Source organism: Callithrix jacchus, chromosome 13, assembly GCF_049354715.1.
Source record: "Callithrix jacchus isolate 240 chromosome 13, calJac240_pri, whole genome shotgun sequence".
In the NCBI taxonomy this organism is placed as follows: Eukaryota; Metazoa; Chordata; class Mammalia; order Primates; family Cebidae; genus Callithrix; species Callithrix jacchus.
In genome coordinates this window covers 94,147,980-94,162,720 of record NC_133514.1, presented here as the reverse complement: position 1 = coordinate 94,162,720, position 14,741 = coordinate 94,147,980, and the positions used below count along the sequence as shown (strand labels likewise).

At 37.0% G+C, this 14,741-nt stretch overlaps 1 protein-coding gene across 2 annotated transcripts in view; it reads right to left on the bottom strand.

Moving 5' to 3' along the window:
• Window positions 1-14,741, bottom strand: part of ME2 (malic enzyme 2) — a 63,190-nt gene that overhangs the window by 24,204 nt on the left and 24,245 nt on the right. For both annotated transcript variants that reach the window (XM_035271094.3, XM_002757241.7), the window contains exons 4-10: window positions 12,598-12,747; window positions 9,264-9,339; window positions 8,002-8,163; window positions 7,306-7,409; window positions 4,960-5,069; window positions 4,759-4,856; window positions 4,331-4,444 (exon numbers count right to left, since the gene is read on the bottom strand). In XM_035271094.3, the coding sequence (XP_035126985.1) occupies window positions 4,331-4,444; window positions 4,759-4,856; window positions 4,960-5,069; window positions 7,306-7,409; window positions 8,002-8,163; window positions 9,264-9,339; window positions 12,598-12,747 (814 nt within the window). The remainder of the gene's footprint in view (window positions 1-4,330; window positions 4,445-4,758; window positions 4,857-4,959; window positions 5,070-7,305; window positions 7,410-8,001; window positions 8,164-9,263; window positions 9,340-12,597; window positions 12,748-14,741) is intronic.

Here is a 14,741-nt window from a genome sequence, read left to right as displayed (position 1 = left end):
ATATGGCACAAAATCCTACAATCCTTTATCTGGGCTAGATGAGTTTAGAATTAAGAAGTTTTCATATTTAGTTTAATTTGACTGATTGATTTTGAGATGGGGTATCACTCTGTCATCCAGACTTGAGTGCAGTGGCAGCCTCTACCTCCCCAGGCTCAGATGATCCTCCCACCTCAGCCTCCAGAATAGCTGGAACTATAGGCACAAAACACCAAGCCTGGCTAATTTTTTTTGTAGAAATAGGGTTTTTGCCATGTTTCCCAGGCTGGTCTCAAACTCCTAGGCTCAATCGATCTGTCCACCCTGGCTTCCCAAAGTGCTGGGATTGCAGGCAGGAGTCACCACTCCTGGCCGAGAATTTTTCATGTTTTAGAAATACAATATGGCACTGGGCATGGTGGTTCACACCTGTAATCCCAGCACTTTGGGAGGCTGAGGTAGGTGGATGACAAAATCAGGAGTTTGAGACCAGTCTGGCCAACATAGTGAAACCCTATCTCTACTAAAAATACAAAAAATTAGCTTGGCGTGGTGGCATGTGCCTGTGATCCCCGCTGCTCAGGAGGCTGAGGCAGGAGAACTACTTAAACCCAGGAAGCAGAGGGTGCAGTGAGCGAGATCACGCCACTGCACTCCAGCTTGGGCAACAGTGCAAGACTTCATCCTAAAAAAGAAAAAGAAAAAGAAATACAATATGGCGTATATCAAATATTACATATTCTCCCTCTCAACAGATATACTCCGCAACTGAACAAACTTATGAATAGTCACACCAAGTACAAAAGATTAAGACTACAAAGATCTTCTTACTAGTTTGAGTCAGGTTTTGCTACTAGATAAGTTCAGGGCAATCACATTTGTCACCAAAATAAATTTCAGAAAAAATTTTGGAATTTCAAAGCCTTTAGAATTTCAGAATTGCAGACAGACACCATGGACTTACACTATCAAGAGTTTAGAAACAAGAGGAACAGGGAATTCTGATTAAAGATGGCTGAATGAAGAAATGTGCTTTCCTTTCCAAATCCCGGGTCAAAAACCATAAAAGTTAAATTCTTAGTAGTGTCACAAAGCCAGAAGAGGTACAACTGACAAACTAGAGCAATGAAGGATTCTCAAAGATTTAAGGCAGACAAAAACATACTGAATGCAAAAATCAACTGAGAAGATTATATTCTTATTTTGGTAAAAAAGAAGACTTCTGAAAAAGTGATTTCCATCAGAACTCCAAGATAACTCCAGATAAGAATCTGCAGGGGCTAGAAAAGCAGTACACTATCATCAGTCAGGTGACAAAACCACATAAGAAGTCACTGCTTCCAAAGTCTCAAAATTAAGGGCAGTGTTTAGGGTCATCAGGAGACATTGGAAGCCTAACGCCCATAGGTCAAGCTACCTGCACACTGGAAAAGAAATACATAATCTGGTGATGAATATGGAGACAGACAGGATTCTCACTTTGTGCTAAGTAGACACATTGCAGCTACCAATACAGTTAGACCTGACCTACCAATATGCTAAAGAATTACAATATATTTGATGAAAACCAACATCACAAAAAGAAGTACCAAACTATGTACTAGTCAAAACATACATCCCCCAATAGCCTTCTAAATATGTGATGTTTTATCCTTGTGTCTTACGTGCTAGTAAATATGATAGTTACAGCCTCTTTGTGAGGCAGCACAGTTTAATGATTCAGAGCACAGGCTTCGGTCAGGACACTTGGTTTTGAATCCTATCTCTGTCACTTATAAGCTGATGACTGTAGAAAACTCCCTTGACCTCCTCATTTGTAAAACTTCACGAGATTTTTGAGACAATTAAAGGAGAAAATACATGTAAAGTCTTATAACAATATCTGGTATATAACTACTATATTTTAAATTATGTGTAGTTTAAGCACTCAAGATTTTTCATTTACATACTTTTTCATTTTTTTTTTTTTTTTTACTAATAGAATACTGGTTCTAATTTAGAAGAAAAGATTTTAGATCTGGAGTAAAGTACATTTAGATAGCTTGCTCCACAGACATAAATGCCAAGCAGAAGTTATGCCATTACATTTTAATGTGTACATACAAAAATACAACAGCATTGTGTACTGTGGTTTAACTATGAAACAGTTTGCTTATATTTCAATGTGTTACACAGTAGAAGATATATGACATTCTTAAGCTAGTGAAAATGGGTAATCAGTGCTAACAAAGGTAGTCAGGCCCACAGGTACTAAGTTAATCTGGGAGATAAGCTCTTTATTATCCATAAACTGGTTTCAGGAGCACTTGCTTTTTTCCTGGGGAAAGGGTCCATAGCTTTTTATTAGATTGCTTCAGAGGACTACAATCTCCAAACAGTTAAGAATTTCTGCTCATGGCCAGTCATGGTGGCTCACACCTATAATCCCAGCACTTTGGGAGGCCGAGGCAGCCTCCTGGATCAGACTGAGACCAGCCTGACCAATATGGTGAAATGCCAGCTCTACTAAAAATACAAAAATTAGCTGGGCATGGTGACTTGCCCAGATACTTGGGAGGCTGAGACAGGAAAACTGCTTCAACCCAGGAGGTGAAGGTTACAGTAAGCTGAGATCGCACCACTGCACTCTAGCCTGGGCAACAGAGTGAGACTCTGTCTCCAAAAAAAAAAAGAATAACTTCTGTTCAATGGCTATTATTAAAAAGTCAGCCGGGTGCGTAATGTAATCACACCTACAATCCCAGCATTTTGGGAGGCTGAGGCAGGTAGATCACAAGGTCAGGCAATCGAGATCATTCTGGTCGATGTGGTAAGATCCCGTCTCTAATAAAAATACAAAAATTAGCTGGGCGTGGTGGCATGTACCTGTAATCCCAGCTACTTGGGGGTCTGAGGCAGAAGAATCATTTGAACCAGGGAGTTGGAGGTTGCAGTGAGCTGAGATGGTGCCACTGCACTCCAGCCTGGCAACAGAGCGAGACTCCATCTCAAAAAAAAAAAAAAAGAAAAGAGAATGCTTATACATGTTGCAGGCAATGCAAATCAGTTGAGATCCTGTGGAAATCAGTTTGGAGATTTCTCAAAGACCTAAAAATAGAACTATCATTTAACCCAGCAATCCCATTACTGGGTATAAACCCAAAGGAAAATAAATCATTCTACCAAAAAGACACTTGCACTCATAATCACAGCATTATTCACGATCGTCAAGACATGGAGTCACCTCAGGTGCCCAACAAGATGGATTGGATTAAAAAAATGTAGTACTGGCAAAACTCCATCTCTACTAAAAGTACAAAAATTAGCCAGGCATGGTGGCAGACGCCTGTAATCCCAGCTACTCAGGAAGCTGAGGCAGGTGAATAGCCTGAACCTGGGAGGCGGAGGTTGCAGTGAGCCAAGATCGTGCCACTGCAGCCCCGACTGGGTGACAAGAGGGAGACTCCATCTTGAAAAAAAAAAAAAAAAAAAATGTAGTACATAGACACCATGGAATACCACACAGTCATAAAAGAGACTGAAATAATGTTCTTTGTAGCAACATGGATGCAGCTGGAGGCGTTATCCTAGGTGAATTAATGCAGAAACAGAAAACCAAATACTGAATGTTCTCACATCTAAGTGAGAGCCAAATGTTGGGTATACATGAACATAAAGATGGGAACAAGAGATACTGGGGACTCCTAAAGAGGGGAGGAAAGAAGGAGTAAAGAGATAAAAAAAAATTACTTATTGTGTACTATGTTCACTACTTGGGCAAAAGGATCATCAGAAGCCCAAACCTCAGCATCACACAATATACCTACGTAACAAACCTGCACATGTACCCCTTAAATCTAAAATTTAAAAAAAGGCTGGTTGTGGTGGCTCATGCCTGTAATCCCAGCACTCTGGGAGTCTGAGGCGGGCGGATAACCTTAAGTCAGGAGTTCAAGACCAGCCTGGCCATCATGGCAAACCCCTTTCTCTACTGAAAATACAAAAATTAGCCAGATATGGTAGCAGGTGCCTGAGCTTCAGGAGGCTCAGGAAGGAGAACTGCTTGAGAGGTGAGATTGCACCACTGCACTCCAGCCTAGGTGACAGAGAGAGAGAGAGAGAGAGGCTTCAACTCAAAAAATAAACAAATAAATTAATTAATAAAAATTAAAAAAGAATTTCTGCTCAAATATCAAAAGAACTGCTACTACTGTAATTTAATCAGGAAGTTCTGCTGAAAAGAGAGTGGAAGGTCCCGATTGGTATAATTTGAATACTCCAATGAGAAACAAGATTTTAAGAAATAACACGTTAAAAATTCAATTTAAAATATAACACACTCTTTTGCTTCTCCAAATTTTAAATACTTTACCTTAACTAATAAACCATACTTGTCAAACATCCAGATTTTCTTTTGTGCCTCTTCTTCTGACAGGCCATTTTCTACCATAGACATAACTATAAGATTTGCAATTCCAAGAGCAGCCTGTCCAACAAAACACAAATTTTAATATATAGTAGAGTATGATGAAATGCTTAAGTTACTTTATATATGAAGACTATATGCTATAAGAAATATTTGGTGTATTTTTCCCTTACAAATCAAACAAAAATTCTTTGTGATACTCTCTCTAAACATATTTTAAACTACCTATTTTACAGAAGTCTTGATTTCATATCCTATACCTCAACAAAATTACAAGCTCATTACAATCTTTTATATAAACATCAACATTCTGCCCATTTTCCAATTTTAGAAAAGAGGGTGTACTTTAAGTTTTAAAAGTCTACAAAACTTACCTCTCCCGCTCCAAGGAATAAGATTTTATGTTCGGAGATTGGTTTACTAATAACTTTTTGTGCTGCAAGAAGGCCTGCTAGAGCTACTGCAGCTGTCCCTATAAGAAAAACAAAGATTTTTACAAATAAAAAATAAGCACATTAAAAATGTTCAAAAAGTAAGAATCAAAACCCTGAAGTTTTTTTTTTTTTTTGCTTTACCTTGAATATCATCATTGAAAGTACAATATTTTTCTCGGTATTTTCTCAAGAACCTGAATGCATTATGATTTCCAAAGTCTTCAAACTGAATGAGTGTGTTCCGGCCGTATCTAAAAACAGCAAAACCCGTAATAGTTGTGTTGAAAATAAGACTATTAAACAGCTTTCCATCTAATATTCCCTATGGTAGCATTCAAAAATAATGTATGTGAGTTCAATTAAAGTCATCTGAAGATTTTGAGAGCCAGTGAAAAACTAGATTCAAAATGTAGAAATTATTCAATTAAAAAATGTATGAGGTTTTTAAAAAGAACATGTCACAATAATGAACCCATGGGATATGAATCTGTGTAAACTATTTTCAAGCGTCTAGGAGGACACTTTGACTCTGAGCCTCAAAAAATATATATTTGATATGAAATTCTCATTACATTAACAGTTAAACAGCAACACAAGAAAGTATATTGAAAAATAATTCCTATTTGAGTTCACTGACATTCAGAAAAAGATGATGTCAATGATCTAGGGAGTTACAATAAGGGAAGGCTTGAAAAGGAGGTGGGCCCTGAAAGAACAAAAAGCAAAGCGGTAGGAAGAAAAGCAGGCTGTATATGGGGTGACCCTGACTTTTCAATAATCTGGCTATATATTTCACGGTTTACATTAAGAGATAAAGGAGAAGTTGGTTAATGCAAGTTGGGACCAAATAAGGGAGAATCTCAAATGCTAAATTTGAGAACAGGGACATTCTTCTGCATCCCACATAGAACCACTTAAGGCTGCAGAGAAAGGAAAAAATTCACACATGACACCCTTTAAGAAGGATAAACCTGCCAGTGAAATGGAGCACGTATCGGTGTGGGGTGAGACACAAATGGCAGAAGCAACTAGGCGGCTACTGTAATGTGAAGACAAGAGATCTGAAGCAGAAGATTCAGGAAGCAAAAGAGTAACTATGAGCTGTAAGAAAGAATGAATAGAAACTGAAGAGGATCAACTGGAAAATGAGGAAGAAGCTGTTAAAATGTCAAGGTACCTGGAATAACTAAGACACTATTTGGTTGTCTAAGGTAGGAAAGTGAGAGGAAGAAGAAGAGATGGCCAATTTCTGAGAAGATGTAAAGTTCCACTTTAGATTTGTTGACTTTGACTCTGAAAAGGAATTAATTTTCAAATATTTCTACATGCCAGCAATTTTAAAGGTAGGCCAAGATTAGATCATTAAGGTAAAGGGTTTGACTTCATCCTATGGAAATAAGAAACCAATGAGAGATTTCAAGCCAAAGAATGACATAATCACAATTAATCTGGTGTTAAGGTGGAGATAAACTGGGGAGGAGAGGACTGGAAGAAGAATTAGAAAACTCTAGGAGAGATAAGGAGAGAGCAAGATCGTGGCTTTCTCTTTACCTCTGGAAAAAAAGTGACATTTAAGTGATAGTACCCACTGAATTTAAGAAATATCTGACTGCATGGGAGACTGATGGAGAAGGCAGAAGGGTCAAAGATAACACCAAGATCAAAGTTTTGGCAATAGGGTGAATGTTACTGCCAATAATAGAAGCTTTGAATACAGAAGATAGGTTGTTTGGAAAGGAAAGGGGTTCAGTGTGGGATACGAATATGCACTCACAACAGAATATCCAGATGGAAGATTCTGGTTATTAGAAATGCAGGCCTCAGAACAGCAGTGGGACTACAGATGGGTTTTATGGGTTTAGGGGTAACATACATAAAGGTTACAGGTCATGGGTCAAAAAGAAGAGGACTATGTAGTTATCCACATTTAATAAGACACAGCAAGAACCAGTAAAGATGACAAAAATAAATAAATAAATAAAGAGAGAGAAAGAGAGAAAGGTGGGAGAAAGACCAAGTTAGGAGGAAGCTATTTCGTAGTCAAGAGAAGGGAGAGTTTCAAGGACGTAGGAGTGGGAAAACCTGAGTCCATGTTGCAAAGAGGTAGAGAGGTGGGAGGACCAAATGGTCAGAGAACTTAAAATACAAAAGCTGCAAAAGAGCTTCAGTGGAATGTGGGTGTGGACCTGAAGGTCAAGCCTGAAAAAAGTACCTCGCGAAATAAGAGTTTGATAGAAGCAGTGAGGGCAGACTTCCCTCAAAATGTCAGGTAACTCAAGAAAGCAAGGTAAACCATGGGAACCATCTCATATTAGCACATCTAATCAGGCAGAAACAGCCAGGCTGAATAAAGTTCTCAAAAATGTAATGGCTTCCTGCTTATCTTTACAAGAGAAAAAGGAAAACAAAACAAAACTGTTCGTTCTTACCCTGCCGCCCTCCCCTCTATTAAAGGTGCTTTCATATACTCAAACTTTTAAAAAATACCTGTCAGTAATAGCTTTCATAAACTCATCAATCAGGTCATCATACTGTTGTGTGCGATCTCTTTTCTGGTACAAGCCCATGTAAAATGGGTCTTTTAAGAGTGCCTATAAAATAAACCAAATGTAAAAATAAAATAATTTTTATTACATAACCATTTTAAATAAAAACTGCAAAATAAAAAATTACTGATACAATTTTTTAAACTTATTGCCTATTTTTTTCTTTTGAGACAGAGTCTTGCTCTTGTTACCCAGGCTGGAGTGCAATGGTGCGATCTCGGCTCACTGCAACCTCCGTCTTCTGGGTTCAAGCAATTCTCTTGCCTCAGCCTCCCGAGTAGCTGGGATTACAGGTATGCGCCACTACACTCAGCTAATTTTTTTGTATTTTTAGTAGAGATGGGGTTTCACCATGTTGGCCAGGCTGATCTCGAACTCCTGACCTCAGGTGATCCATCTGCCTCAGCCTCCCAAAATGCTGGGATTACAGGCATGAGCCATCACGCCCAGCCCAAGAAACTTTTAATAGACTTAATTTACTATTATTTATATAAATATTAAAAGTGGAATTTAAGAAAAAGACTAAAATCTAATCATAAAATTTTCCCTTCTTAAATTATCATTTTCAAAAGAGGAATAGAATACAAATTTTTAAAAATACAGGAGGAAGATAAAGAGGGAAAAAGATATTACTCACGATATTATCCGTTCCCACATCAATACACACTGGCAGGCATCTATCAGGCCGTATTCCTGCACAAGCTGTATACAAGCAAAGTTTTCCTACTGGAATTCCCATTCCATAGACACCCAGATCTCCAAGACCCAGAATTCTCTCTCCATCAGTCACTACAACAGCCTTAATCACAAAAAAAGATACAAATTAAAAGTTGTCAAAAATGGGGCACTAAAGGAAAGCATTCTTTAAAAGATTGAATCACTTCATATGTTTTCACTCTTGCTTTTAAAAAATAAAATTGTTTCTTGGCTAATTTCCAATATAAACTAACCAAGCATACTTAAAATCCTAGGATTTCTGACTATTATGGGACATTAACTAGATTGGATTTCCTCTGACTTCGGTTTAGAAACAGAATTCTTCTGACTAGAGGACCAACTTAAATATCATCAGAAAGATTAAATATGGCAGAGATGAACAAGATTCTGATTGAGAGATTACCATAAGAGAAAATTAAGAGTTTAGAAATAAACAGCATGATACTCCAACACAATAACCAAGGCCAAACAAGAAAAACCTTAGCAACTGTGAAAAAGAAAAAGATCTAGAACAAAAAAAACCTACTTATAAAGTCTTAAGATAATACTGTGAGTTTAAGTATTTGCCCAAATTTTTGCTAGATTATTCAAATCAATGATCATTCAGCAATATTTTGGTAAAGAGTATAAAGGCAGTAAAGATTATTGCCTGTAATAAAATTTACAGAAGCCTACCCAAAGATCTTTAAATAAGTTATTACATTTTATTTTATGAAAGATAACCAAATAAGCCAGGGCTTACATTTGCTATATTTAACATTTTTATTTTTGCTAAGGTTCTAAATCTTAGATTTAAAAGAAAGAAGGCATAACCAAACTTCTCTCTAACACCATCCATAAACAAAAATTTTTATGGCATTTTAATGTATTTCCTTTTCTTAGAATAAATAATATTAGTGAAAGGAAAAGGAGACTGAGAAGGCAGGAGACACCAGTGGTACTGATACTGAGAGGGTTCACCTTGTATTCTAGCTCCAATTTCTTTCTCAGAGTCAAACTCTATACCGGTAGCCCATTTTACAAGTACTACTATTATCACCTCCACAGCTACAAAGCACTAAATCTGCATGTATTTAAGTGCAAAATAAATCAGAGCAACAATTAAAAACTGTTCTTGGGATTTAGAGGTAATTTACAAGAAAAGAGAACACATTGTGAAAAGAAGGGTTGTGCTATTAGTACCTTAACATGATTTTCTGGCCAGTTATCCACAATTGATCTAACATGACCTCTGTCTGAGATCGAAATAAATAATCCCCTGCAACAGAACAAAAACACCTTTGCATTTCACAACAGCTTTGTTTCTAAGTTTTTTTCATAATTGAAATACTTTGATATTTTAATAAAATATCAAGACATGGTATAATTTCCAAGCAAATTTAGCTAAGGCACACTAGTTTATTTTCAAACATTTTCAAGTACTTCAAACTGTAATTACACTGGTCATTACAAAGTTTATCATTAACAAAGATTATTGTTAAATTATTAGCAACAAAGATTATTTATTGTTAAATGATACAATCACTTTGCCCAAAAAGAAATGTATACACACCTCATGTTCAAATAAACTCAATACACACCAGGAAAAAAAAAAACAATTTAAAGCAAGCCACCAATGCAGGAGAGCATAACAAGGCCAACTAAACTATGATTAAAACTTACTGAAACTGAAAATTTGAAATTTGAAGAAGCAGGGAGAGAAGAAAATTACAGTAAATTCACACAAAAGATGAAACGCCTGAAGTATCGTGAAAAGTTACTTTTACTTATTTAATATTTTTTTAATTGACAAAAATTGGATATACAGTTGGCCCTCGAACAATGTGGGTGTTAGAAAATCAAAAGTCAAAAATTTACAAATGATCTTCCAAAAACTTAACTACTAATGGCCTACTACTAACTAGAAGCCTTACCAGTAACATACAGCTTGACTAACACATTTTTTTTCAGATGGGTTTCGCTCTTTCACCCAGGCTGGAGTGAAGTGGCACAATCTTGGCTCACTGCAACCTCCACCCTGCCAGGGTTCAAGGGATTCTCCTGCCCCACTCTCCCGAGTAGCTGGGATTTTAGGTGCCTGCCACCATGTCCAACAAGTTTTTGTATTTTCAGTAGTGACAGGGTTTCTCTATGTTGGCCAGGCTGGTCTCAAACTCCTGACCTCAGGTGATGCACCCACCTCAGCCTTCCAAAGTGCTAGTATTATCAGCATGACCCACCACACCTGGCTAACTAACACTACTTTGTATGTTGCATGACATACGAATTATATATTGTATTCTTACAATAAAGTAATCTAGAGAAAACAAAATGTTATTAAGAAAATCATGAAGGGGAACAGGAGGAGGGGTTAGTCTTGCTGCCTCAGGGGTGGCAGAAGCACAAGAAAATCCCAGTATAAATGGACCTTCGCACCTGTGTTGTTCAAGGGTCAACTGTATTTATCATGTACAACATGTTTTGAAATATGCATAAATTGTGGAATGACTAACAAAAAGTCATTTTAAACAGTTTGCTGTTGCCTAATTCAGATAATCCAGATTTCAAAAGAGAAAGAAAAGGAAGGAAGGAAAAAAAAGAAAAAAGAAACACAGGTTCTAGAACACAGGTCAGACAGACATGAGGGCCAATGGATCCTCATTGCTGTCAAACTGATCTTACGTTTAACTTTCTCATTGGTATCTAAAATTTGACACTACTATTACAGTTCAAATCAGTTTAGTTCAGCCATTTCTCAAACATGGCTATATAATGGAATCGTCTGATAAACTTTAAAATGCCAGGGTCCCACCTCCAAAGATTCTGATTTAATTGGCTTAAAGTTTATATTAAACAACGAACCAAGATTTAATAACTACCTACAAAAACAAAATGAACAAAAAAGCCCAAAGCACAATACATTGCATAAATAATATACCGTATTTGCCCTCACACAAAAAGCCATGCTCTTCATGTTTTCTGTTGGTTCTCAACTCTGGGTATACATCAGAATCACACCAGGCTCTTTTGTGAAACTCCTAAGCCTAGACTGACTAAATCTGAATCTATGGGGTGGGGCTCAGGCATCAGTATTTCTAAGTTTCTCTCTATCTTTCAATCAGCCTAGTAAGAAAGTATTAAATAGCTGAACAAAACGTTTATGTCATAGAAACATTTTAGATACAGTAATTGTTGGCAGTATACACGTTAGAACAGTCTGTTTCTCAGTCTTCCAGGGAATATGGGCAACACATTCACAGAGGGTGCTCACTAAAATCCAGATCTTCAGACCTTTTTTCTTTTTCGGAAGAAATTTTGGGGACAGGGAGGAGAGGTAAATTGGCAGAAATTTACATTTTGAGTAAGTCCCACAGGTATTTCTTACACACATTAAAGTTTGAAATCCACTAGACTAGATGACAGGAGATTGAACATAAATGCTGTCATACATTGTTTGAATTTCTACATGTGGAACAATATGTTAATTGGGCATGGGGAAAATATTATAAGGATTGAGAAAAGTAACAAGAGATTAGAGGAACAAGACAAGAAAACTCAGATTAAGTAAAAACAGCATCTATATATATATATATAATATTTATAATTTTCCAAAGAACTGTGACATTGGTTTTTCCAATAGCTCTTTGATAGGTCCTGCTTTTCCCACTTTACACCAGGAAACACATTTACGGGGATCATGTGACTCATTCAAGGACTTGAGTCAGTCCTTCCATTCCAGTACTCTTCCCATTTATAATGTTTGTAGGTGCTACAACTATTTGAAATAAAAATGCATGAAAGTTCATTAAAAAAAAAGAAGAACAGGCCGAAAGAAGTAGCCTGTAAATCCCAGCAACTTGGGAGGTTGAGGCAGGCCGATCACTTGAGGTCAGAAGTCTAAGAGCAGCCCAGCCAACATGACAAAATCCCATCTCTACTAAAAATATAAAAATTAGAAGGCATGGTGGCATGCACCTTAATTCAAGCTACTAGGGAGGCTAAGGCATGAGAATTACTTGAATCTGGGAGGTGGAGTTGCAGTGAGCTGACATCACACCTCTGCACTCCACTTCAGCCTAGGTGACAGAGTGAGACTCTATCTCAAAAACAAAAAACAAACAAACAGAAATTAAAACTGATTAAAAAATGAGAAAGAACCAATCTCTTGATTTGGCTTTATTGACAAAAATTTTAATGATAATTTCGGGGGAATCTCCCACCAGAATTAAAACATTTTTTTGGTGGTGGTAGTGGGGAGTTCCAAAAGTATATAATTCTTCTAACAACCACAATAATTTAAAGAAGGTTAAAAATAAATGATACTATTTTTACAAAGATAAAAATTACCAGCTAAAGAAAAAAAGTTATCAATATGTTGGGGTTTTGTTAATCTTTTAATTGAAATTAAGTTTTTGTGAAGTGGGAAATGTGATTTGGCTAAGACACATAAAACAGAAATGTAATAGGTGTTATGGAATGATATTTTCCTTATTCAATCATCATTTACAAGTATTTTTTTTTTTTAAATAAGCCTTACTTAGGTCTTCTAAAGATGTGTCCATACTGGGAGCAGGCAAGACCAACTGTTGGTGTATATACAATTGGCATTAAACTCTCAATGTCATCTTGCAGGATTCTATAAAACAATTTCTCATTTCTTTCTTGTATTCCCATTATGTAGATATATCTGAAATTAAGCACAGTAAATAATGTCTAAGTCAGCCTACATTTACATTAAAAGTCTAGGCTTATGAAAGTTAAACCTAAATGTCTAAAACTGAAATCCCACATCCACATTCTAAAAAAACCCAAAACCTTAGATTATCACTATTAAACACCCAGGACTAAAAATTAACAAAAATATAAGGGTACTTATATGGTAGATGATGATGATGATGAAGACAATGAAATAACAATAGAAACAATGTTTATTGAACTCTTACTGTGAGTCAGGTACTAAAGAAGGCACTAGAAATATATGAGGCCCTTATCCTTAAAGAATTAGTCTTCGAGGAGACTGACATATAAATAGGGAAGCAAAATAAAGTGGCATTCATTCAAACATTTGCTTAACGCTATATGCCTGACACTATTCTCCAAGGATATAAGAAGTGACCCGTTTTCAAGGAATTTATAACCCAGGAGGGTTAGAAGCATTACAAGGTCTACACAGAACGCAGAAGTGGCACAAAAAAGGTAACTGTCAACTGATGTCAATAAATATATTAATAATTTATTTTTAAATTTAGAGAACAGGGAACTGGATTGAAAGCTAGTAATCATTTGAATTAAATATGTCTATAGCAGACATACCTTTCCCCAACCTTGTTTCTTCTGCTGTCATGTGACCAAATGGCAAACCCAGATTCCATTCTTGATTTCTTCCTCTCCTACCCTCCCCAATCCTAAAAATCACCAAGTCCTACAGAGTCTACCTGTTAAACAGCTTTCAAATATATCCATTTGCTCCCTCCATCCTCACACCGTACAATCTACCATCATTTCTCAGCTGGGCTACCTCAAAAGCCTTCTTACTAGTCTTTATAAATACAATTTTCCTTCTATGCTCCAGTTCCTTCTTCTCTTAAAAACCTGTGTTTATGTCTGTTCTCCTTAAATTGCTTCCAAACAAATCATCGTAAAATAAGCCTCAAGCTCCTCAAATAGTTAACAAGACCTCTGCCTACTTTTCAGCCTCATCCCCTTCATGTTGACTTCAGCTCCTCCAATGCAACACAACTAAAACCGGAGTTGCTGCACTTAGTGCACCCTTTGCCTGCATTCTCCATCCAGGCATAGTCCTATACATGTGCACTCCAAATGCAGCTCAGCTGGTGTGCTTTCTGGGGGCCCTTTTCTGTCCACTCTCCTCCCCTATCATACATATACATATATGCTTTAGACTTTCTTGTTTTCAGGTCCCATGATACCCTACTCCCCTCTGCAACTCTCACTCTACTTCCTGATTTTCTGGCTTCCTCCAGCCTAGACAATACCATAAATTAGAAACAATCACCTCATGCACTTCTACGGTTCCAGGAACTATTAATAGCAATATGTGGTATATAACTGGTGTGCAAATACTTGGTGAATAAATGAGAACTCATTTATATATAATCCCTTCAATTATATAAATATAATCCCTTCAATTATATTTTCCATATAGCTAAAAGCAGAAGAAATGGTATCAATAGATAGAAGTTAAAGTGAAGATGATTTCTCCTAGGTATAGGGAAGTAAACGAACTGAGCTGCTAAAATGGAATCGATGGCTTTGTGAGATGATGTCAAGGAAAGAAAGATAACTTATGAGGCATGTGATAGAGGGAAACTGCGAGTCATGGATTTCCTCACTTTCAATCTTTATTCTACTTCAGTCACACTTCTGTGTGTCTCACAGTGTTGCGCAGCACTTACTATGTTCGTTATAGCTCAGCAATGGTGAATGCCCTATCCACTCTCGGATCGCAATCCTCTACCATTTTGGATAGCCATGTAATGCCCTCACTTTATCATCCTTCAGAGGGATATCTAACTCTCTGACTGCTTCATTTTCTCCCAATTCCATGGGCTCCCTCTGGGAGCCTCTTTGTTTCCCACTCTGGATCCCAGGATCAAATCTCTCAATCTGAGCAAATCTCTCCATCATTACTGTTAGGAATCCTCACATACATTTATCACT